We start from the raw sequence: 24,524 nt of genomic DNA, 5'->3' as shown, positions 1-24,524 counted from the left end.
GAGAGTGCTTGAGACCACTTTTGTCCTGTCTAGCGGAAATCAAAATCTAGATGTCACTAAATTTCTTAAATTTCAACGAAAAGAAGACAGAAGCTATGGTGTTCAGTCCCAGTGGCCCTTCTACTTCCAACCCTGTTGACCTCGGCCCCTGGCATCTTATCTAAACCCAACAGTCTCGAACTTGGGTTTTAAATTGGACAGTGATTTGAAATCGACAAATCAGTTCTGTTGTTCAATCCAGCTTCTTTCATCTCTAAAGTGAAGCCATTTCTTTCCCAACAGCACTTAGAAACAGTAATCCATGCCTTCGTTACATCGAGGCTTGATTACGTAATGCACTTTACTTTGGAGTCAGCCAGTACTCCCTCAATTGCCTCCAATTGGTTCAAAATGCTGCTTCTCGCCTTTCAACTGGAGCTCGGAAGAGGAGCACACAACCCCAATCTTGGCCACTCTTCACTGGCTCCCAGTGCACTTTAGAGTTAATTTTAAGACACTTCTGTTCTTCTTTCAAACTTTCAATGGCCTCGCCCCAGTGTACCTCTCTACGCTCCTCCACTCCTACGTACCTGCCCGCTGCCTCAGGTCTGTGGCCCAAATGCTGCTGGAGGTGCAGAGGACTAAGCATAGCCTCAGGGGGGATCACACCATTTCTGTTGCCGGTCCTTCCCTATAGAATGAGCTTCCATTAAATGTTAGTCAAGACCCCTCTCTGTCCACTTTTAAAACTTGTTTGAAGACACATTTTTATTCTTTAGCTTTCGACTCAACATGAGACTTTTGCTTTTCTGCTGCTCTTCTGTTATCTATTGTAGGTATGTTTATGTGTTTCAATTTGTGTTCTAATTTCCCGCTAATTTACGTTACACTATATGTAAAGTGCTTTTTTACAGCTCCAGCTGTTGTGAAATGCGCAATATAAATAAAGTTGTATTGTATTCTTTACAATTCTATGTTGCTTCATAAAAATAATTTTAGATACCGACCAATGTGTCTGTCTGTCTGTCTCTCTCTCTCGCTCTTCCCCCCCCCCTCTCTCTATCTATCTATCATGTAGTCTTGGATGTTATTAAGTGACTTTCAATGTACTTTGCCATAAAAACAAATCATGCAGTTAAAATGCTGCGTCTGTGCTTTGGTCTAATAGGATCGAAGAGAGCTTCCGGAGGATTAACTCTACAAGTGTGTTTGGCTTTTTTGTCTACTTTTTTAGTATGTGTGTGTATGTGGGGGTGTGTGAGACATCACCAAAATGGAGTACCATTAATGGCAAAGAGGAAATGTGATAACAACCAAACAGAAAATGTACTATGGTGCATGAGCAGTAATTACCAAGCCCGCCCCTCCCAAAATAAATTAAAAAAAATAAATGCACCACTCATAAAAACGTAGAAATATGGGTTTATGGGGTGAAAAACAACCATGACCTTTAAAACTTGATGTGAGGCCAAGATGATGCCAAATATTTGATCAACAGTACCTTGCTATTAGGGACTTCAAACAGGATGTTCTCAGGAGTAAGCGGCCACTGAGCTTAGCCAACTGCACTGCAATTAAAAAAAAAACAAAAAAACAAACAAACAATGCAATACATTAATTAAAATATAAGAAATAAAATGTAAAGCTAATCAAAACGTACAGGGCATGTACTTAAAATAAACACAAAAAGTCACTATTTCAAATAAATGTAATAAAAACGGCAAAATAAAACAAATGACAAAAGAAAATAATTATTAAATTAACCCTGCAACTCTGAGGACAAGTGGTAGAAAAAAGGTAAAATCTAGTACAACTTAATAAATTAAATTTAAAAATAAAATAAAACACTTCTAAAATATAAATTTAATTTCACAAAAAATATTAACCTAGATCCCTGTAGAGGAAAATATTAAATAAAATATAGAACATTGATTGATGGAATAAAATGGAAGCAATTTAAGACAACTTGAACAAAAATAAATGTATAAATTTAAAAAATACAATTAAGTCAAACAACTGTAAAAGAAATTAAACTAATTACAATTAAATAAAAACAGTACCCCGCCTACTGCCCGAAGATTGCTGGGATATGATCCAGCACCCCTGCGACCCACATTAGGAGAAGCGGTACAGATAATGGATGGATGGACAATTAAATAAAACTGCCCAAGTCTTCAGTAAATTGATCAAAAGTAAACTAAAAAATACATTAAATGTAAAAAAAAAAAAAAAAAAAAATACTGTGCTGTCTGAGTTTACTGCTGTTCATGTGCTCTTTTACTGCTCTTAACTCAGCACATTTCTCCAATTACATTTGCTGATGGTGCTGCTTTACTTTTAAAAGCAAATAATAAAAGTGTTGCTAGCATGTTTGTACATCTCTGCGCCATGATTACACTAATTAATAATGACCACAAGCGCAGTGGGCGGGACCGATCACTCCTCTCTGACTCACAGCCGCGTTGCTGATGAATTTTTTTTTTCTGGGGCTGCAGTTAGATTCCAAAGGAAATGTTAGTATTGTCTGCATTTGTCAAATGAGCGGCGAGTACACACATTGGCGGCACGCAGTCAAAATGCTGGACACCAGTGAGATATGCAACAAATACAAAACTAGCAACTGCAAAAAATAAAACAAATGAAAAAATCAACTTTTAATTACTGTAAAGTCCAATCCAAATAGACAATTTTATAGTGTATATTTACTGCATTTTTTTTCCAAGGTAAAACTGTGGATAGCATAAAACCTTTATAAGCCAGCCAGACAAGTAACTCTAAATTCAACATAAATATGTCTCATACCCATTTGATACGCCACAGAGAGGAGTGTTAATAACCCAGCCAAATTTGAATGAGTTATAAAATTGCCAAATATATAAAATGAGGCTTCAAATTTTAAAAAAATAAAACCATTCTCTGCTTATAAATAGTTTGTATTAAAAATAAGAGAACTGCTCATTAATAGTAAAACTGAAAATAACTCACTGAATGGCTGGCATTTTTTTTTTCAGTTTCCATCTCTAAAGTTAAACCATTTTTTTCCCTGAACAATTTTCACGATTGAAAAGAATAGAAATGGGAAAAAAAAAAAGACGATACCGTAGAGTAAGAAGGGTCGGCATGAGCAAAAAGCCCTTTACCCAATATTAATGTTAAAATATTAAAAACCAAAAAAACAGGCTGCGTACATTGTTCGTTGCAGTTAATGGTCTCTTAAATGAGGCATGCTGACATATCGCTAAGGCAAAAATCATTTTATGCCCTAACAATATTGTTGACACAGCTTGTCCGCTACGCGGTGGACTTTATTAGCGTCATGGCCGAAGATGAAGGAGCATTGGAGCGAGTGAGGACAGAAAGGTCAGACGATCAATAGTCACAAAACAAAAGTGCAGAGGAAGAACGACGCTAGATGAGCTCACTTCATGTTGGAATTGATGGTTATTAGAGGGGAGGCCTTTCGTTGTACAATGAATTTTGGTAATAATCGTAAACAATCTGCGCAGTATATTACAATCAACGTCAATCTGGGAACAAAACATGCACACATATACAACATTATAAAGCGACAGAGTTCACAATGACTTATACTAACTAACGCTTAAATAAATTAGCTAAAATTATTATGCATATTATCAGTATACAGTAACTGAACCTGCCAGAAATTAAGTCTACTGGACATCTTGAGAGTCTACTGGACCGTCAAAAGAAGCTCCTCGCCACATCTCAACATAGTTCCTGGAAGAAAGCTGCCACAAGATGGTGCCAAAGTATTAGCTTTCTACTAGTCAAAGTTTTGGTAAGTCAGAATTTTGTATTTTCCGTTATTGACTGAAAAAATTAAAAAAATCAAAGATTTTCTTTTTTTCCTCTGAATATGCGACCAAAGCCCTGTCTCAATAAATAGCAATTGGTGTCAAGGAAGTATGTTGAAGAGATACATTTTGCGTGAGTTCGATGAGTTTGATATAAAAGTGCTTTGGGATCACCGATTGTGTCATATTTATGGTTTAAAATATTAATATATTGCAATCGTACACATTGTTGGGAGGATCTCAGTTGCTTGCGTTTTTTTCCAATTGCATCAAAGCTCGGACCAGATCCCCAGCAATATCTGCACTTTTATCGAACTGTGCACCAAAACGGAAGGTTTCAAACACACTTAAAGCGGAAATGTGTTTTGGTGATCCAAGCAGGAGAAAAAGCAAAGCAGTAAGGGGAGATTTTGCCGCAGAGGCAGAGAAATGAAAGCATATTGTTGGGCAGCGGCCAGCCGTCATAAGCGCATAACGTTAAGTTTCTATAAATACTGCAAGATGCGTGCCAAGTTGATCAGGCGTGATTGAAAGCCAAATGACTCCTCATGCCACCGCGGCCAAGTTTCCCCTAAGATGCTTGGGGAGGAGCTGCTTGCTTTGACAGTTTGACGCACTGACGCTTTCATTCCGGACCCACATCTTGAAAGGATTCGACCATGGATGGATTTGTTGCAAACCCTCCTAAAACTCCTCAGAATACACAAAAGCCTGAACATGGAGCACAAAGCGAAGGCAGGTTGAAAGTTTCTAAAAGTGTAGCACACAGCAGTCATGCTTAGTTACACGCTCGCTCTGTGCTTCTTTTTCCCGTCTCTTGACGCTCACAGCATCCACCAGTGTGGCAGTTCGGGAAAGGATGTCGGATGTTGTGACTCATTAAAAAATAAATAAATAAAAAGGAGTGACATGCCTCCGGCTAATCGATAGTGAGACACTAACGGATGAAGTACAGAAACACAGAGGAGAGCTCGTGGCCCTTAGAAGCTCCATTCATCACGATTACAGAAGAAGGAATGAAGTGGCAGCCATTGTGCTTGCCAAGTCAACTGCATAAAATCTTATAATGATCCGTCACCCATTTCATTTGCGTACGTTCCTCTAAGAATAGCCTCACCCTGTTGGCTGTATGGTGGAAGTCCACGTAATTAGTGGAGCATCACTTACTGTTTAGTGGAGTCCACACTCAGGAGAGGGCCAACCTCCGCCAAGGCCAGACAGGAATGCCAGATGGTAGCAGATTCCGAAATGTAAACTTGAACAACTATGATGCTCTTTTACAAAGAGAATAAGTGAGGATAAGCAGTTTGGAAAATGGATGGATAGATGAAGAAAACAGAAGATGCATGATTTAACCACTGTTACCATTGACAAAAAGGTCGGTAAAGGAGGGATATTGTCGGTATCACAGCTTTTACACAGAAGCCAGAAAAAGCAGCAGAGAGTAAAGCAGTGAGCAACACAAAAGCAGAAGTGAATGAAAGCGCACTTCAATCACTGCATCACATTTACGTAAGTATTTTTTGGGGGGCTACATTGTACTTGTCACAGCAGTTCCAATGGAACATAAGGTTTTTAAAACAGTTTCTTGTGACAGAATTTGTCTTGCTCTATAGAGATGAAATATTAATTGCTCAAACGCTCAAGAGAGCAGTGTGCTATACACGAAAGCCTGAGCGCAGTAGCTGAACTTCAACTGCCATTTAATCAGGTGCGAGCCTCCTCACTGGTGGCAAGCATCTGATTAGATTTGAAGATGGAAAGCCATTAGGTGGATAATGACTTAAGTGCTGGTTCTCCTTGGGAAGTGATTTATCCGGAGCACCGCGGCTCGGACCGACCGGGAGCTGCAGTCACTAGTGCGGGCAACCATTCATAAATCACCACATGCGCTGTGACCCGATCGACGGATGGCTTCTATACACGTGTGATGTTATTGTATTCGTATACGTATCTTCTTCTCTGGCGGGGATCTTTATCATGCCGCAGTGCAAACACAACGTCTTCTCGTTTCTCCGTGGGCTGCCTCTGGCACTTAAAATATTGAAAGTGGCGGCTTTCAATTGTTTTTCCCTTTGTCGAGAGTCAAAGACACATTCGTTAGTCTGCTCTCTGCCAATATCCAACACAAACAAGCGTATGCTCATTGCGATGCGTAGGTGGCCATATCAATTCATCTATCTATTATTTGACAGAAGAAAGAAAATAATCACTCCCTTTTGGAAATAATTGATTCTGCTATCATAAATAAATCCTTAATTGTCATAAAACCATGTAAACTGAGTTAACCATTGCTAAAAAAAAACATGATCAACGCTAATGAGCAAGGCTTCACTCAAGGGGAATTTGCTTCATTCATTTAACATAAAAAAAAAAAAAAAAAAAAAAAAAAAAAAGCCTGAAAAAGAGAGAAAACAATGTGAGGTGCCTAAAAATATTATAACAAAGCGAGTTAATTTTAAAATGCACCGTCTGTGGCTTTCCTCACTGAATTAAATGGAAATGTCGTTCCAGTTCTACAAGAACACCAACCAAAACGTTTGTGACTATTTAATATAAAAAAAAAACACTATATTGTAATACACTTTCTATACAAAATTCAATAATCTAATAAATAAATAGAATGCAAAGAATTAAAGAGTTTGTACGTCATGACACATACCGGAATAGCCTTAACTGGCCACCAGAAAGCAATACAGACGCAAGTAATTCACAAAGAAGAGCTTCACAACTAAGTGGAATCGGTAAGATGCAGTAAGATTATTTGACTGCAGAGGTTTAAATTTATGCTGCTTGCCGTCAAGTATTGTAATATTTATCTATGTGTATTCCTGCATTGTTTGTGTTTTCACAAATTGTTACAACATTACCGCAATGAACATCTTGAGGCAATCACAGAGCATTTATTTCAATGAAATATTTATTACAGTTTTAACTTAAGTAAGCAAACTTTTGTGTAGTGAACAACCAAGTGTAGAACACCCTATATGAGGGGTGGGCAAACTTTTTGATTGGCGGGCCACAATGGGTTCTAAAATTTGACAGACGGGCCGGACCAGGATAAGATGGATGGAGTGTTTTGGTAACCTCACCTCATCGGAGAAAAAAAAATAATTTTTAATTTTAAATGAAAGTGAACAAAAGCATTACAACAATATATATGTCTTTGAAAAGCTACAGTATTTAGACAAAACATGAACAAGGTTTATTCATTTAATTTTTTTTCAAGTTCGGCGGGCCGGATTAAAACGTTTAACAGGCCGCATGTGGCCCCCGGGCCGTAGTTTGCCCACACCTGCCATATATTGTGTCTAAAATTGATTATTCGTAGCAAACGTCCACTGCCAATTGTCCCAAAATCGCCAAAAATCTCAATCGGGAATTGAAATTGTAAGCAATAACTAGCAAGACGTCAATCAAAATCAATAGAGTTCCATCATACCACTCTCATTTATCAATCATCTCTGAAAGATGACTGATAATTGTAAGTGGTAGGAAGTCTGAAAACTTGGACCTCAGAGGGTGTACTCGGGTGAGTGCGTTGATTGGCACAAGCGGGGGCTGCTGTTCTCAAAGGTTACTGTATTGACTGTTGCTGCAAAGTTGTTTTTTTTCCGAAATTTATTTACAAGAACGGAAGGGAAAGTTTGAAGTGGTGAGAATGACCCACGTGGGTTCCCCTCCGGGTGGAGTGTGACGCCAGTGACCGAAAAGACAACACCCACGCAGGAAAAATGACAAACATGCAATACAATTATGTGAAGATTCAACTGACAGCTTTTGACAAATTGGATTATAACATGATGGAGTCACTTATTATCATTGTGTGGATTTAAAGACAACTGGACCTTTGAGTACATGAAGTCCCTGTTTGAATGCAAACAAGAGCTGAGGCACTTCCAGTTCACATTTCGGGAACAGGCCTCCAAGCAAGAGTGGAGCACAGAGTAAATCAACAATCAGGCTTCTGATTTAACCAAAAAAAAATAGCCTATTCATTTTTAATGAACATTTTTCAACAGAGAGAGGTGTCAAAATTAATCAACAACTAATCGATTATCAAATTATTAGACATTGGTTTTAAGCGTTTTAATCGATTTGCGAGTAATCGATTAGTGTCTTTGTTTAACTTCAAATTTTCCAAATCTTCTGATTTCAGCCTCTCAAAAGCAATTACACTCTGATTTCTGTAATCCTTCATGAAAGTAAAACATTGGCAAATACCTGCTATGATTGTGGAAAACTGACGAACCAGCAACTGAATCAGTTGCAAAGGTCGGCGAGTACAATATTAATCCCCCTCGTGTTATATTGCCTAATTGTTGTTGCAGTGTGAATGCAAACAAGAATCGAGACACTTTTACTTCACTTTTTGCTGACTTGTTGGAAAATGAAGGAATGTCACAAAATGGGACAGTCCTCAATGGTCCAAAGAGTAACTCAATAAAGGGGAAAATGCTTTTGATTTCATTTTGTATTTTATTTCCGAGTTCATACCAAAGAGATCTACATAAATTCTGGTTACTCTGGTACACTAATATATTTGACGGTGTAGTTTACTCCTTTTAAGCCAAACTAGATTCATTTTTTGATGTGCATTAGAAGTAGACAAATAAAAACGATACTCAGTTCTTGTAACTTGATTTTCACCGCTCTGCCTGAGTCAACGCAACATGAAGTCTGTTCACATTACAATGTATGTCACACTTCCAAAAAATGTCAGTTTATGTTCACATATGCCCCAAAAATGCTCTGGATGGCGACACTGGGCGTGGGAACATCGTTAGACCATTAAATAGGCAACGAGATTGAAGTAGCGGGTTCAGAAGGTGCGGACAGAAAGTCCACGGAGGGGTAGAAGCGGATCCAAGCCATCCGGAGGTGATTTAGCACCTGACACGGGTGAGCCTGCTAAGCTCAATAGCACTAAAAGGCTCATCCTGTCTAATGGGGCTCCGCTATGACGCACAAGCCGCTTCCTTGTCTGCTCCTCTGACATACCGCACACATTCATTGGTTTGACAGCGCACAAGCACGCATGCACACTGCAGTGTATGACAAACAATTGTTTCATGTTTTTCCAACAATTTGTAATGTAACATTTTAGCGTACTTGTACTTTAATTCGCATTCAGCATAATTTTTCGTTCCTTTATATTTATTTATTTATTTTACTAGTCGTAGTTATTGTTCGAAAAAAATAATTTACATTTGCAAGAAATAATGCTTTCAACATTTTTTAAAAACATTTTGGTAGTTATTCATTTTAATTTTTTTTTCAAATGTACATAATTCACAACCCCTAAAAGAGTTTGTAATTACCTATAGATGCCACAAGATGGCTGCAAAGCAAAACTTTTGCCCAAATCAATGGTGCCCAAATTATGGCCCGGGGGACATTAGTGGCCCACTGTCCATTTTTAATTGGCTTGTAGCATGTACTAAAAAAGAAATTAGTAATCTGGTGCGTTACAACCACTGATCACCCCAAAATCTTGTACAATCCTCAACTATTTGCCGTATAGAAAGCTGATCAGGTAGCACTTTTTCAAAAAACTGTAAATTGCAAAAATGACTGATTTTGGAGTGCTTGATAATGAAAAATCAGTATATTTTATCGTGGCTCTTGGATCTTTTGATTTTTCAAAAAAGGTTGGACAGCCCTGGTTTATATGAAGATCGCCAATTTAGTTCAACATAGTTGTTTTTTGCGCCAAGAGGATGGCAAAAGAAAAAAAAAATCTGTTACTGCTTTGGCGTAGACACAAAACCAGCGTATAATGGAGGACAGATTTCTCTGCAAAAGTCAGAAAATAGGAATGGTGAATGCCAAACCCTAACTATTTCGGTGTTCACTCAAATTTTAATTTAGTTAAGTTTAACCCAACATTTTAAAAACACACATTTTAGAGTAGTTGTGTTTTAATGGACAACGTTAAACAAATATTTTAGCATTTTTTTCAAGTTTTAACTAACAGTTAAGTTTTAAATATTTTGTAAAGAGCATTTTCTAAAAATAATTAAACATTTCTATTTTTTAATGCAGATTAACAAACATTTTTTGTAGTTATATTTTTTTATTATCAACATTTAAAAGTGCAAAGTATGGTAATCAAGTTTAGTTTAATTGTTTGAAGTATTAAAACAAATTTTGGCAACAGATTGTTTTCTAATGAACATATTAGTGTAGCAAATTTCATTAACGTGGTTATGCTTTAGCTTGACTTATATTTTAACATTGCAATTAACACTTTTTAATTAATATTTTTTGTTTAGTTATTGGGTGTTCTTCTTTACCTTATCTTTTAGGTTACTATTTTAGTGTAGATACGTTACGTACACTTTCATGTAGTTATGTTTTAAAGAACACACACCCCCACACACCCCCACACACACACACACATGGTGGCTAATGAAAAGGAATTGAGACGACGGTGCGTGACAAAGAGTCGTGTAATTGCTTTGGAGAAAAAGCAGCAATCGACCCGAGGACGGGCAACTCGTTTGCTCAGCGCGTGGGCAGCGGCGGCCCGTCCACCGCCCGTCGTTAGTGGCTCCAATAACTCCATTAGCTCAATAGACTAGGATGCTTTGCACTTGTTATCACGCGCCACGCTCATGTTGGAAGCGGGCATGGCATGAGACCACCAAAACACGCAAAGCATAAGTATATGATTGGTGAGTCACGTCATTGCATAAGCTTATGAAGGAAAGCCGGAGTTTTAATAAAACAATTTTAACAGTTTTGTTTAATAGTTTTGTTTAAACAACCAATCTTAAAACTATGATGAGAGCGCAGTGGTTTTGATTTGAAGTAATATTTCTAATGAACATTATTTCAACAAACACACATACAAATTTTTTAGATGTTTTATGAACAATTTGTAACTACAAGGAATTTGTTTCATGTTTGAGGGAAATTAAATTTGTCTGACTGAACAATTTTAATTAATCTTTTATTTAGTGCAGTTTCAACAAACATTTTTTTGCGACCATTTCAGCACGGATATGCTAAACGTGTCAATGTCATGATGTTTCAACTAGTCCCAAATTTTCACTTTGCTAATGTCACGTGACCAAACGCAGGAACAAGCTGAGCTGTGACGTTTGCAATGCAACCCTGACGGCTCTTTGATGTCAATTTTAGCCAACAGCAGGGGGCGGAGCTGGATAAAATGACAGCAACTGAGATGGATGTAAAAGAGTGGATGTTTCAATCACACTATTTTCGCTGACATAAATTTTAAAGGGAAACTCATATCAGCTTTTTACTTTAAAATAATACAGTATGTTCCTTGCCCCCCCCAATAGTCTAAACACAGGATTCTGATTAAGATCGCATCTGTAAAATATGACTTAAGCAATAAAATCAACCCGTTTTTAGCCATCTCAATGGGCGGCCATTTTGCCATTTACTGTACTGAAAATGACATCACAGTTAATCAGCGCTCAGCTAATGAGCAATCATGACTCAGCTTCAGAAAACAGGTGATCTGTGATTGCTCATAACCTCTGATGTCATTTTCAGTTGTCAGAAGTGGCAAAATGTCCGCCCCGTGAGATGGATGAAAACATGTGGATTTTGCTGATTAATTCATATTCCGCAAAAACAATATTAATCACAATGCCATAGACTAGAGAGGGCACATATTTCAAAACTGTTGCAGCAGTTGTCTTAGCTTCTGTAGCTCAAATGACGTTGAGTTCTCACTCATATTACGCAGCTCATGTTGGTCGTGCAAACATGTCGTGAGATGCCGAAAACACTTGATACCAAAGTCTGAGCGGTGAGTCACATCATTGCATAAGTTTATGAATGAGTGCCTCAATGTGTAGTCTGCTGCCTCACTAGTAGATGCCCCCCCCCCAAAAAAAAAGTGGTGTGGTGGGGGGGCTCCCTTATCGATTTAAGCAATGTAACTTTGCCCCTGCTGCCCATTTAATGAATGACATCAATGCAAATGAGGCGGATTTTTGTGAATGAAGTGCCACTGTGGATGACGTCTGCGTGCCTCGCTGCCCTCCCATTGGCCGCCGTTGTACCCGGCTCATTGCCCCATTGGCTGAGCCGCGGGATAATTAACCACCTCCACAGCCGATACACAAACCTGGGTGGCGGGATATATAGGGGGCCGTTGCCTCGCCACAGCACGCAAAAACACAGCTCACAGCTCCTGTTCCGGACCCAAAAAAAAAAAATCCCACATATTTGAGATTTATTTATTTTAGGTGCTTCTCGCCCAAGGTGAGTATTTGCTTTGCGATGATTTGATAGCTTAAGGGGCCAAAATGGGGATTCAAAATGAGGAAACGAAAGAAAGTCTATGGGACAAGCAGGTTTTGTGTGTGTGTGTGGGGGGGGGCAATGGCAGCTCATTACACTAATGCACGGGTTCCTCGGGGAAGCTTGGATGGAGTCACCACCTCTTCTTCCTCTCTGTCATCGCCCCATCTGACTTCCTTCTCCTCCATTTTTTTTTTTTTTTAGCATTGCTATGTTTTATTAAACAGTTTCAACAATCCTTTTTATCCAAGCTGTGTTTGAAAAAAAACATGTTTATTGATTTATATTTATATATAATTTATATTTGATCACAGTTATGGTTTAACATTTTTTTTCTCGTCTAATCTTTTTGTTTACTTATTTTTTAAGGGAGATTTTTAACTAACATTTAAGCATTGGTACAGCATGCGTTAATGAAAATAATGATAATATTTTTGGTATAGTTATGTTTTAACAAACAATTTTAATGAATAGGTGAGCATAGCTGGTGTTTAACATATTTAGTGACATGTTTTAATACCTTTTTTCAACTAACATTTTAACATAGACACAATTTAATGGACATTTTTAGTAAGATTTTGCTTTGGTTTTTTTTTTTCTAACATTTTAGTTATGTTTATCAAGAAAAAAGGATGTTCAATTTATTTTTTAACATGGATTTTGCTGAATATTTTATCAGTATTATCGTTCACATGTTTAACGAACATATTAGCTTAGCTATGATGTAATGAATGTTTTAATGAGAAACTTTATACTTAAACTAAGCGCTAGTCAGTCTTTGCAGAAAATTTGTCAAGAAACTTTTTTTGCTTACTTTTGTCTTGACAAGCATTTTGAACTATGGTAGTACTTTATCACACTTATGTTTTAAACTGACATTTTAGCAGCGTTGTCTCAACCCTCAATTTCTGACTCATATTTTTTTACTAATATGTTTTAACGAACATCTTTCTTTGACATATTTCTTTCCTGCAGTTTTATTGCAATTATGATTACAAAAATTTTAAAAAGTGCTTCAGTGTTTTTGGATGAATAATTTTCAACTCATTTTTTGCTTTGTACGTATCATTGAACCATTTTTCCCTTCAAATTTTAGCCTAGTTGCATTTCAAGTAGTATTTTTCAAAGTAATATTTTAACATAGTTACAGCATGTTTCATTTATTTAGATGGAGTCACTGTCATCCCCCCCCACTCTTCATCGTTTTCATGCACACATGCACCACCTTAAAGCACTCCCTCAACACACACATGCATGCACATGCACGCACGCACGCACGCACGCACGCACGCACGCACGCACACTCCTGGAGCTATGTCCCACTTGCCAGAACTGGCTGTACCTTCATCCTGGTGGGATGCTTTCAGGGATATTAAGGATTGTCTGGAAATGGCATTTTTGAGGTGTGTGCTTACAAGTGTGTGTGTCGTGCAGGGGGAGTACTATGGTCATGCTGAAGATCTCGACGTTCCTCCTTGCATATGCCCTGGTCATCTGCCAGATGTACTGCTCGCAAGCTGCCCCAGCCAGGTAAAACAGGCACATCACCCGACACTACCTGTTTGTTGAAATGGTACAAGAATGAGAACAAACAACTTGTGTAAATTGTGTGTGATAAGAGTGAAAGTTGAAGGAGATGTCAGCTTGCTGTAAAAGCTAATCCATTTAAAGAGTTGTTGCATCCCATTACGCTAATGTCATTTCCAGGCTGATTATGATAATGTAATAAAAAGAAGGAAAGGGTGTTTAATACAAGTGGACATGATCATTTGGAACCTGTTGTTGTGGTCACGAATATCTATTAACACCACGTTCAAAGTTATGGAAAGAGGCACTTACCGTAGGTACACCTGATAATGACAGCAAAACAAAAGCTGCGTAAAAAAATTATGCCATTTAAAAATGTTATAGTCATGCTCAATAATGTTTTTTCTGTGTTACTATTTTTTCTATGTTGTATTATTTTAAATGTGACTTTATAAATTAAACTGTAAAATGCAGTTATGGTACTCAGGTATGGTTAAAAAACGCCACAATATTTTTATTCCAAATGACTTTTGTCAATTCAGGGGGTACCCCGCCTATTGCCCAAAGACAGCTTGAATAGACTCCAGCACGGCCGCGAGCCTCGTGAGGCTAGGAGGCTTGGATAATGGATGGATGGATAGTCGTTACTAAAAATAAAATGCCTTAAAACTGTGTAATGTCACTCTAACTTCAATTTATTTATTAGGGTACTTAAAAAAATGTTGCTTTAATGTTCAAGATATGGCTCACAAAATAACAGTACATATATTATGCATCACTCTGGATGGTTGCTGGGTGTTTGCTTATTGTAGGCTTCAAAGATTCATTTAGAACTGCTGAATTGATTGTTTTTTTTTCTGTAAATCACTTGTTAGTGTAAAGCACATGTACGATAAAGTGCTATACAAATAAAGCTGAGTCAAGTTGAGCAAGTCAATCGAAAGTAAACTTGAGCATTTGGAGAGGCACAATTTTGGGTGAAGGTGTACCTAATGTGGTGTCTGAACATATACATGTATATATAGATGAGTCATAGTAAAAGTATCAGTCTCAGTATATCTAAAGGCAGATGCACATTGAGAAGCTGGGGCACTTTGTGCAGATTGTTTTCTGCGTTGGCGGGCAGCCCTGCAACACTGACGTCATCCATTCCCGAGCCGGTGACGTCCCCCCACACCATCAGCGAGCCACCTTGACCCCACCCACCCACACACGCATCGCATGAATCCATCTCCATTTGGCCGGGGACCACCAAACCCTCCCTTGAACTTGTCGCAATCATTTCATGTCAATCGCACACATTTTTGACTCAACATTTGATGGAAGTTACGCTCAAGTCAACATTTTTCACTGATATTTTAGCATACTTACACTTCAACTAACATTTTTAAGCGACCACATTGCTGTTTTTGTGATTTAACAAACATGTCTAACAGACATCTAATTTTTTAAAATTTTTATGTAGAATTAGAATGTAGAACAGGAATATTTTAGTGCAATTGTTCCCATGAATATTTAAAACTAAATAATCCCTATATCCTGCTCATTGCTGATTTTTAAGGGTTTTTTTTAGCTACCATTTTAGCGTGGTCATGTTTAAACAAAAATGCAAGAATTTACTGTGGTTATGCTTTATTGACATTTTGTTAGCTGTCATTTTTACATACAGTGGTTACTTTAGTGATGTTGAGTTTTATTGAGCATTTTTTAGCCATCATTGTAGCATGGTTATACGATCAATATTTTTATAGTTATATTTGAAAGTAGTTCTGTTTTAACACATTTCATAAACAATTTGTAACATACATGTCAGTCTAATGTTAAGGCAAACCTTACTTTAGTATCTTTTTAGTTTTTTTTAAAGATTATTGTTAAATAAACATTTTAGCTTCACCAAAAAATCTGAATAGTTACCTTTAAAGAACTACATTTTAGTGTAGTAGTGTTTAAATGATCCTTTTAAAGCAGCATTTTCGCATTTTTGTGTGCTCAAGTTTTTAACGAACATTTTAGCGTCATGTTTGAATGTCATTTTTCTACAAACGTTTCAGTGTAGTTGTGTTTCAATGAAAACTCTCAACCAATATGTGAACGTAGTTACTTTTCTAATGTTTTGGTTCGCTGTTCTTGGTTTTCCACCTGTAGACCGGCGTTGGAGTCCATGTCGGAGAGGGTGACGCTGACGGACTACGAGGCGCGGCGGCTACTCAACGCCATCGTCAAGGAGTTTGTGCAGATGACGGCCGAGGAGCTGGAGCAGCAGCAGCAGGCGGCTGAAGGAAACAGGTACGTACGTCTTACACTTTTATTGTTACTATTATTGAGATATTATACCGGGAAATTTTGAACGCACGACCACTTCTACATTTCACAACCGATTCAAACGATTCCAAATTTAAAACCCAGGACATGTTAGGAACTGCAGTATTTTCTACATTTAAAAAATTCCCCCTTTTCCCACGATGCAACATTTTTACTTTGCACGTTTACCTATCCTTCTACATTTGCTGACCGATTCAGCCATTCCAACTTCAAAATGTTCAACTGATACAGGACATCTACGTAACTATTTATCACGTTCTCAAATATTGACAATAACATTTCCAGACGGTGAATTATTTTACATAATGACCAATGACACGTTTCGTGACTGATTTGACCCTTTCCAATTCCAAAATGTTCAGCTCACACAATGCAAACACATAACAAAGCAGACGCAAGGGCATTCCTGCATGAACAACTTGCTATGAATTAATAGATCTACTTTGAATGAAGTGTGCATGATAGTAGTAGCATGAGAATGGGGAGAAACTGTTTGAACTACAGTACGCATAAAAAAAAATGTGTTTAAAAAAATGGTGGTGGTGGGTAAGTGAACGAGGGTGCATTACATTTGCATGAAAGGATGGATGGGTGGTCACGTGGGTAGTGAGCATGATGCAAGAAAGGAACGTTTGGTCCTTAAGTGGTTTGCTGGCATGCCTGCAATGGATTCGCAAATGGAATGGAGGGGGGAGAAATGGAAAAGAATATACTGTGTATTGTGTAAAAAATGCATGGTTGGAGACAACCACAATATATCCCACCGGAGATCTTATGGATTTGCTCAAGCATTGCAGTATTTGAGTATTGACAAGTATTTCTAAGATACAATTTTAACTAATCCAACCATTATCCGAGCCTTTTATGCTCCCGAGAGTCGCAATCATGCTGGAGCCTATCCCAGCTGTCTTCAGGTAGTATGCGGGGTACACCCTGGACTGGTTGCCAGCCAATCACAGGGCACACAGAGATGAACAACCATTAGCGCTCACAATCACACCGAGAAACAATTTAGAGTATTCAAATGTACCTACAATGCATGTTTTTGAAATGTGGGAGGAAACCGGAGTATCCGGAGAAAACCTAAAAAAAAAGTCTATGAAACAAGGATGTTTGCGTTAAAAAAACTAATGTGAGTATCCTTAAAGTAGATTTATTGCTCAAAATATGGTTGGTCAAGTTTACTTCTCACGTTGTCTTTAAGTTGTTAACAGTTAACAAACATTCCATTACATAGTTATGTTTAAATAAACCTTTTAAATTCTCATTTCAGTGCACATTGACAAAATATACTATTTTACTATAATTGTCTTACAAATATTTTAAACACATTTTACTATCCAGTATCGAACAATTTTAAATTAATATCGATGGGTTATAAAAAGATTTTAGCATGGTTATGTTTAAACGTTTTCTTCCTAATATATGAGCATTCTGAAGTTACTCATACTCGCAGTATTAGTAGCATTAATAATTTGACTCTGTCACTGGCAGCGATAAATGAACAAAGCATTATTTGTAGGAAAGAATTTTTCGGATCAATTAGGTGAAATTGATTGATTTCCCGCGGCACGCCTGACGGTCTCTCTTGGCACATAGAGTTAAAAAAAATCCAAGAATTCCGGTGGGATCCAATGATTCTTCCTGCATGTCATTGTTTTATTTTCTCCCGCCTGATCCCACCCCTGTGCATGTGATCTGTATGCATTGTGTACCCCAATTCTGACAGCATGGCCCGGTCGCTAACCAAGCGCTGCTCCAACCTCAGCACCTGCGTACTGGGCAAACTCTCTCAGGAGCTGCACAAGTTGCAGACGTTCCCACGCACCAACGTGGGAGCGGGAACGCCCGGCAAGAAGCGCAGCGCTCCTGATGGCGAGCGCTATGCCAGCTACGGCGAGACGTTTGACGCCGTCTAACCACGCCCCATTTTACGCCGTCCTCCTTTGTCCACCTTCCGCCCCCTTGCTATGTCATGACCTTCCAGTCGTCCTCATTGGCCAGTGCATGTTGGCGTGACTTGCCTGACTGACGTGAAGAGAAAAGAAACAGGCGTCCATCTTGAGTCTCAAACTAGGGCTGGGCGATTAATTCATTTTAATGATGAATTTTAATTTAGGATAGATTGAATCATTATTTTGTACTGATTTATTTTTAGTATCTATTGTTAATATATTTAAAGTACAATTTTAACAGTGGCAAGCTGTTCATTTGTTAACTGGACCATTAATACAATTCAGAAATGCAATATAACAGCAGGCATCTATGCTAAGTACATCATCTGGAACAGTTCAGAAACAATATAGATATAATCACAGGCAATAACAAATAAATACCATAAATAAAATGACTCAAACTCACCAAATATGCTGATTATTGTACAGATCGCTACTGACATGTTTTGCTAGTTGAACTTGCCTCGCTCAAACCAAGCAATCAGGCAACGATGTTTGTGGGCCAGCTAGCTGGCTCGCTGATGACAAAAATGAAATCTGGTTGGTTAAAAAACAAACAAAAAAAACAGTACTATTGCAGATACAGTGACCCCTCCCTAGTTGCATTACTCTCTTTCTTTTTTTAATGTATCCTCCCATATATGACAGAAAACTGATCACTGCTTTTATGCTAGCTGTACTACAATTTTATGACATCTTGTTTTAGGAATTTGACTTAAAATGACAGTTCTTTGCCATCATCTTGTGGCATCTTTGGCAATTACAATACACAATCAACCTTTTTTTTTTCATCAATCCAAAGTATGGTTTGCGGGTATGTACAGCCCAATTTGTTCTTTAATCTGGCCTACCTACCATTTTACGAAAATTGGTTAAATAAACAAATTAACCAGTGAACTAATTTTCCGAGTGTGATGTTACTCTCATACCAGACCGGTCGAGCCTTGCAGTTTTACAGCTCATTTTATCAACATCCTTTCATGCTAAATCCATCTATCCCACCCATCTTCAGGCAGTAGGCAGGGTACACCCTGAACTGGTTGTCAGCCAATCGCAGGGCACACAAAAACAAATAACCAAACACGCTCACAATGGCACCTACAATCACCTCCGCCTCACAGTACAGAGGTGCATGGTTCGACTCAAGGCTCCAGCCTTCCTGTGTGGAGTTTGCATGTTCTCCCTGTGCCTGTGTGGGTTTTCGCCGGGTATTCCGGTTTCCCCCCACATTCCAAAGACATGCATGGTTGGTAAATGGGACACTCTAAAATGGCCTTAGTTGTGATTGCGAGCGTGAGTGGTTGTTTGTCTTTGTGTGCCCCACGATTGGATGGCAACCAGTTCAAGGTGTACTCCAGGGGTCTTCAATCCTGTTCCTCGAGGGTCCTGGTTGTTTTCCACCTCTCCCTGGTGCAACACACCTGAGCGATCGTTATCTAGTTTCTGCAGACCTTGCTGATTATCTGATCATTTGAATCAGATGAGTTGCAGCAGGGAGAGATGGAAAACCTGCAGGACACCGGCCCTCGAGGAACAGGATTGAGGACCCCTGGTGTACTCTGCCTCCTGCCCAAAGACAGCTGGGATAGGCCCCAGTGCATAAAACAACTATAAACTTAATATAAAGTTTTCTATAAGTCAAAAGGAAAAAATTGAACTCAAACACTGGATTATTAAAATTACCGAGATGGCCTTAAAACAAGTAAGGCCATGTCGCCCAGCCCTAGGTCAGACAATCACATATTTTTTTGCTGTATAGCACCAGAGCACTCCCCGTACACACACAAACACACTTGCACACACACACTTTATCGCACAAAACATCAATCAGCAGTTGCCGCCATGTTCCTTGTTCAATAAACATATTTTTCTACCAGAAAGCGTTAGCTGACTTTGATTGCAGTACAGTGTGGCCCAAACAAATTTAATGTTAAATGAATGCCTTTGAGTTACTGACAAAGAAAGAAAGTCAGAAATAGTAAGAAAAAAAAAATGAAGTAAGACAGAAAGGGACATGATGGGATGGAAGGCCCAGCATATACCATACTAAGGTAAGAACATCAAAACTATAACAAAAAACTCCACAATGCAAGCATAAGGCCATACAAACACCTCTTTGTGTGTAACTCTGTTCAAGCTCTTTTTAAACTAACAATAGAGAATAGTTATGTGGGAACTAATATTTTTAACATATTCCTTAATGTATTTTTTAACAGAAATTCACCATTCTAAAGTATATTGTACACTGAAACGAGTTTTTGTTGAATTTTATTTCGTCAAGTGGTTGCCCAAAATAAAATCATCTAGACCTAGATATTTCTTAAGTAGAGACAAAATCATCTGGATCTTGATACATTCTTCAAGTAGATGAACATCTGCTTAAAAATGTCAATTTAACATTTTTAACTAGCATTGTGCAAACACTTTAACAGTTGTGTTTTAACTACCGTTTTCACCTAACATATTAGCTTCAATGAACATGGTCACAAACATTTATACTTACAGGATCCTTTAATTTGCAAAGTTGCTTAAACTTTTAGTGTCATTTTTCCATACACTGTCTTAACCACCTGCTTCGCTTCCCCTGAAGCAGTGTTACAGCACAGAAGCGAGCCTGCAATACAGCCACCTGCGTCACCCACCGCCTGGCCGACTTCCTCAGCCGGTCGGGGGGGATGGGCAACAGCAACTTTGTGCCCACCAACGTCGGCGCCAAAGCCTTCGGCCGGCGGAGGAGAAGCATCGCCATGTGAGCACCTGGATGCACCTATGGTGGAGAAAAAAAAACAAAAAAACGGTAAATGGACACTTGAGATATATCGGTCATACTGGTACATCAGATAACGGTAATTGGAGACGTTAGAAGGGGTGCGACGAAATGATCAGATTATGGCTAACATTTTAGCCTAGCCACGTGTTAGTGTTATCTTTATATCAATATTTTAGCCTTGTGTTTAACCAAATATTCTTAAATAACATTTTAGCATAGATACGTTTTTTAATGATACTATTTTAGCTTAGTTATGTTTTACAACATTTTTAAATAAATAATTGAACATATTTATTTGAACTAATATTTCACAACATTTATACATAATAAGGGTCAATAAAAATCTCAAATATGATTACGTTTTCTAAAAACAACCCCGACTAATTTCTTATTGGGGTGTGCTCGACAGTTGTAGGCATTTACATCAGTAAAATGGTATTTGATGTCCTTCTTTTTTTTTCGTTTTACACAGGCTGACATGGCGAGAAAACATCTGGGAGTTAAAAAAAAAAAAAGAAGAAAAAAATATCAGTAACACCAACAACAATGGAGCAGAAATTCAACAGTGAACTGTCCTTTGCATTCACTTACATTAAAAAAACCCCATAAAGTTTCCATCTTGCTTTTGGCCCATAAAAAAAGCACTTTAGTTTGTGTACACTTGCCATCTTTTATACATACGTATCATTGGAAAACAAAACAAAACAAAAAAAGTGCTCACCAGGTTTTTGCACCTCCTCCTTTTCCTCTAATTGTGTAGCATCATCCAGCCAGCGGGACCCCTATCAGCCTACCCCGGACCAACCCCCCCAAAAATTGAAAAAAAAAAAAATACATCTCCCCCTACCCCCCCACAGTGGGCTGTTGTCTTGTGCCTTTATGTAGAACAATTGACATGATTGTACAGTTCTGTGAAGAATGGTGATGATGATGATGATGATGATGAAGAATATTGTCAACAATACTGCTGGGAAAAAAAAGACGTTTGAGCAAGATTAAAATGTATTTTAGATAAACTCGGGCTTGGGGTACTTGTGTTGTTCTTTGCAGGTCTTTAAGAGGGGCCATTGACCATATGATTCTATTTGTACATATTCTAAACACTGTCAAAAACAAAAGCGTTAGAACACCACGGGAACAGAGTGAAGTGCATGTGTGCGTGCGTGTGTCTGTTTATGTGTGATGTATGGTTGGGCGTGGAAAAACACACATGCACACACTAAGTTGGGATATGTTTTGCAAAATATGGGCAAATAACTGCATGGGTAATTGCTGAATAAAAAAGGCAGTGCAACCTGCAATCAGACTTGTTCTTTTTGGCGCTTTCGAAGACCAGCAGTCTTCAATATGAATTGGGGGACAAATCTTTTTGAAACTGAGCGCTACTTCTTGAGTCGTGATTAATGCCAAGGGAAAATAGTTTGTATATCCAGTATATCCATGTTGTCATATAAATGATTTCAACAAACCATTTAGTGAATAATTTTAACTAACTTATTAATGTAGTAACAATTTAGCACGGTTGTTTGACTGAATTGCACCATAGTTACACATAAGTATAATCTATCTCATTACGTTATGATTTCACTAACATTTAGTAACTACTGTTTTAGAATAGCTACGTCTTAACCAATCTTTTAATCAACCAGCAGTTGTCTTAACCAACATTAGCATACTTTACCGAGATGTTTTTGACAAAACAATTTCCAGGTTAACCAGCAGCTAGCTCCACTATTGTGTCAATGGTTTTTACATCAGCCTCCTAATTTTGACAATATTTTAAAACTGTGTAAAAAGCTAAGTTGGTGCAGAGCAAGTTTTAGCTGGCCTCCGTTCCAGCTAGGTTATAAAAAACAGCACATAAAACGACCTCGTTTGAATGCCTGTGACAATCATGTGTTTATTGCACCGCATACTTTGAACTACGAACAGAAAACTAAGCTAAAATTGACTTCATACCAATTAGAGCTTTTGTCATTAATTTCTACCATTGCGCTTTAAACTGTACTGTAACATTCTGTCTTAGGTCAGCAAAGTTCAGTTATTGTATGTCTCTCAAAGACTATTCGGAGTGATTATCCTAGGTGTGCGGAGTTTTAGGAGTGATATCTTCTCAATGTTAAGCCTTTCCTCCACAAATCAAGGTTAGTCTTGGTACTACGACAAACAGGGTTATTCGAGTGGTGTGTTGCGTTGTATTATCTCAATTGCAACACACAATAAATGTGCAGTAAGAACACAAAACCATTTTCCTCATCATGCAGGGGTCTCTAAAATCAACATTTTAGATGCCATTTTTTGTACTTAAAGATGTGACATAAACGAGCATAAAATCAACTGTGCAGTTCTTCGCAATGGAAAACGGCTCAGCGTCAACCGAGGCTGACATATCGGGGGTTGTTGGCAACAGTGTTTGCGCACTGAGCGTCATAACGAGCCCATTCAATAAGGGTGAAATTGCAAAACAGGATATAGTTGATCCTATTTGGGTGCACGGATGAGTGGTGAGTGTGCGCCCGAGTGAGGGCAGGAAATTTGTCGCTATCGCTTCCGAAACCAGAGCGTGAGGATGTTATTTTGTAATGTGAGGAAAATATTTAATAATGCCCTTGTGGAGGTATGCACACTAATTGAAATGATATGCATGATTGATAGATGGAGTGAAGCAATTGGCGTACACGAGAAGTAGGTTCACATCAAGCCCCTTTTCTCCCCGTCTCAACGTCCAGCTGGAGAAGAGCCACAACCACACTGGGATCCGCACGGAAACTTTTCTTGGATGACACAGGCGGAGGAAAAATATGTACATATGATCTCTGCGTTTGGGTACTTTGTGGGGACGAGTGAGGGGCAGCTGGAAGACAACTTGGCGGGTCATTCCTTCGGTTTTGGAGCTCGTGTCCCAGTCGTGATGTAACAAGGCCGCAATGGTGCTGATAATGGCACACAGATGCACTGCAAGGGGCCCCTCAACATGAAAATTTGTGGGTTTGTGCGAGAAATAAAACCCCCCAAATTGAGTTCAAAATTTAGGACGACCCCAGCCCCATTCCCAGAATCCAACACCACAAAAGCCATTTCCAAACCGGAGCGCTTTGGAAGATGTGTGCCTTTCTACTGCTTCTGTAAATTCATTTAATGCCTCCTCCTTAAAAAGCAGCTCGAACAGAGCCGCAATTGACTTTATTGATTGACTTTTGTGTTAAAATACAAACACAGAAGACATAGATTGTAATAGGAGACAATAGGATGAAGGATTGATATCATGACACGTTTCTATGAAGCAGAGCACAACACATTGCTCTTTGTTCCAGGTAAGCCGGATCTTGCTTGCATCCCCACCAAGCTACTTAAATGGAGCGACCTGCCAATTTGTCTTGAAAGCAATTGTTACTGTCGTACAATTACGGAATCCCAATTCCGAAAGGCAATAATGAAGACGGCTTTGGTTCCAAGGAATGACATTGTGCTTCCATCAAGCGGTATACTTCAGTTCGATTTGCCATCGCACAGTTCGGATCAGTAAACCCAAATGAGTCCTGTATGTGAGAATGAAATGGTGCTAGCTCCATTAGCTACTGAAATCGGGTGACCCCATAGCGAGCAATGCATACTAACAATCGAAAATAAAATGCCAATTAATTAAACGAACACTGCTTTCACACTGGCCACACACTGTAATTCTGTAGATAAGGTACCGAAGCGATGGGGGATAAATTTGACCAACAAAAGTTAGGTTTCTGACCTAACTGCCACTAACTAACACACACAACCGCTTATCTTGTCATGCATCTAATTATCTACATGCTCCAAGCTGCAATGGTGTGAATGGTGTGTGAATTCCACGCTTTGGCGAGTCCTGTCGGAAAGGCA

The 24,524-nt window shown here is 38.6% G+C and overlaps 1 protein-coding gene across 3 annotated transcripts; it reads left to right on the top strand.

The window, feature by feature from the left end:
• Positions 1 to 11,918: 11,918 nt before the first annotated feature.
• On the top strand, positions 11,919 to 21,952 carry LOC148335252 (calcitonin gene-related peptide 1-like). Of its 3 annotated transcripts, none has more exons than XM_088298903.1 (5): positions 11,919 to 12,038; positions 13,512 to 13,607; positions 15,750 to 15,890; positions 20,475 to 20,678; positions 21,124 to 21,952. In XM_088298903.1, the coding sequence occupies exons 2-4, from the start codon at positions 13,522 to 13,524 to the stop codon at positions 20,632 to 20,634; spliced, it is 387 nt and encodes a 128-aa protein (XP_088155029.1). In that variant the 5' UTR covers positions 11,919 to 12,038; positions 13,512 to 13,521; the 3' UTR covers positions 20,635 to 20,678; positions 21,124 to 21,952. The 3 variants fall into 3 exon arrangements, with proteins under 3 accessions (XP_088155029.1, XP_088155028.1, XP_088155027.1); XM_088298902.1 differs by having other exon boundaries at positions 20,472 to 20,678; XM_088298901.1 differs by lacking the exons at positions 20,475 to 20,678; positions 21,124 to 21,952 and adding an exon at positions 17,656 to 18,778.
• The last annotated feature ends 2,572 nt before the right edge of the window (positions 21,953 to 24,524 follow it).

The sequence above is a fragment of the Idiotropiscis lumnitzeri genome, chromosome 6 (genome assembly GCF_059441095.1).
Source record: "Idiotropiscis lumnitzeri isolate Australia: NSW breed Sydney's pygmy pipehorse chromosome 6, RoL_Ilum_1.0, whole genome shotgun sequence".
Taxonomy (NCBI): domain Eukaryota; kingdom Metazoa; phylum Chordata; class Actinopteri; order Syngnathiformes; family Syngnathidae; genus Idiotropiscis; species Idiotropiscis lumnitzeri.
Note: the sequence above shows the minus strand (reverse complement) of the source record. Positions and strands in the feature narration are given on the sequence as shown.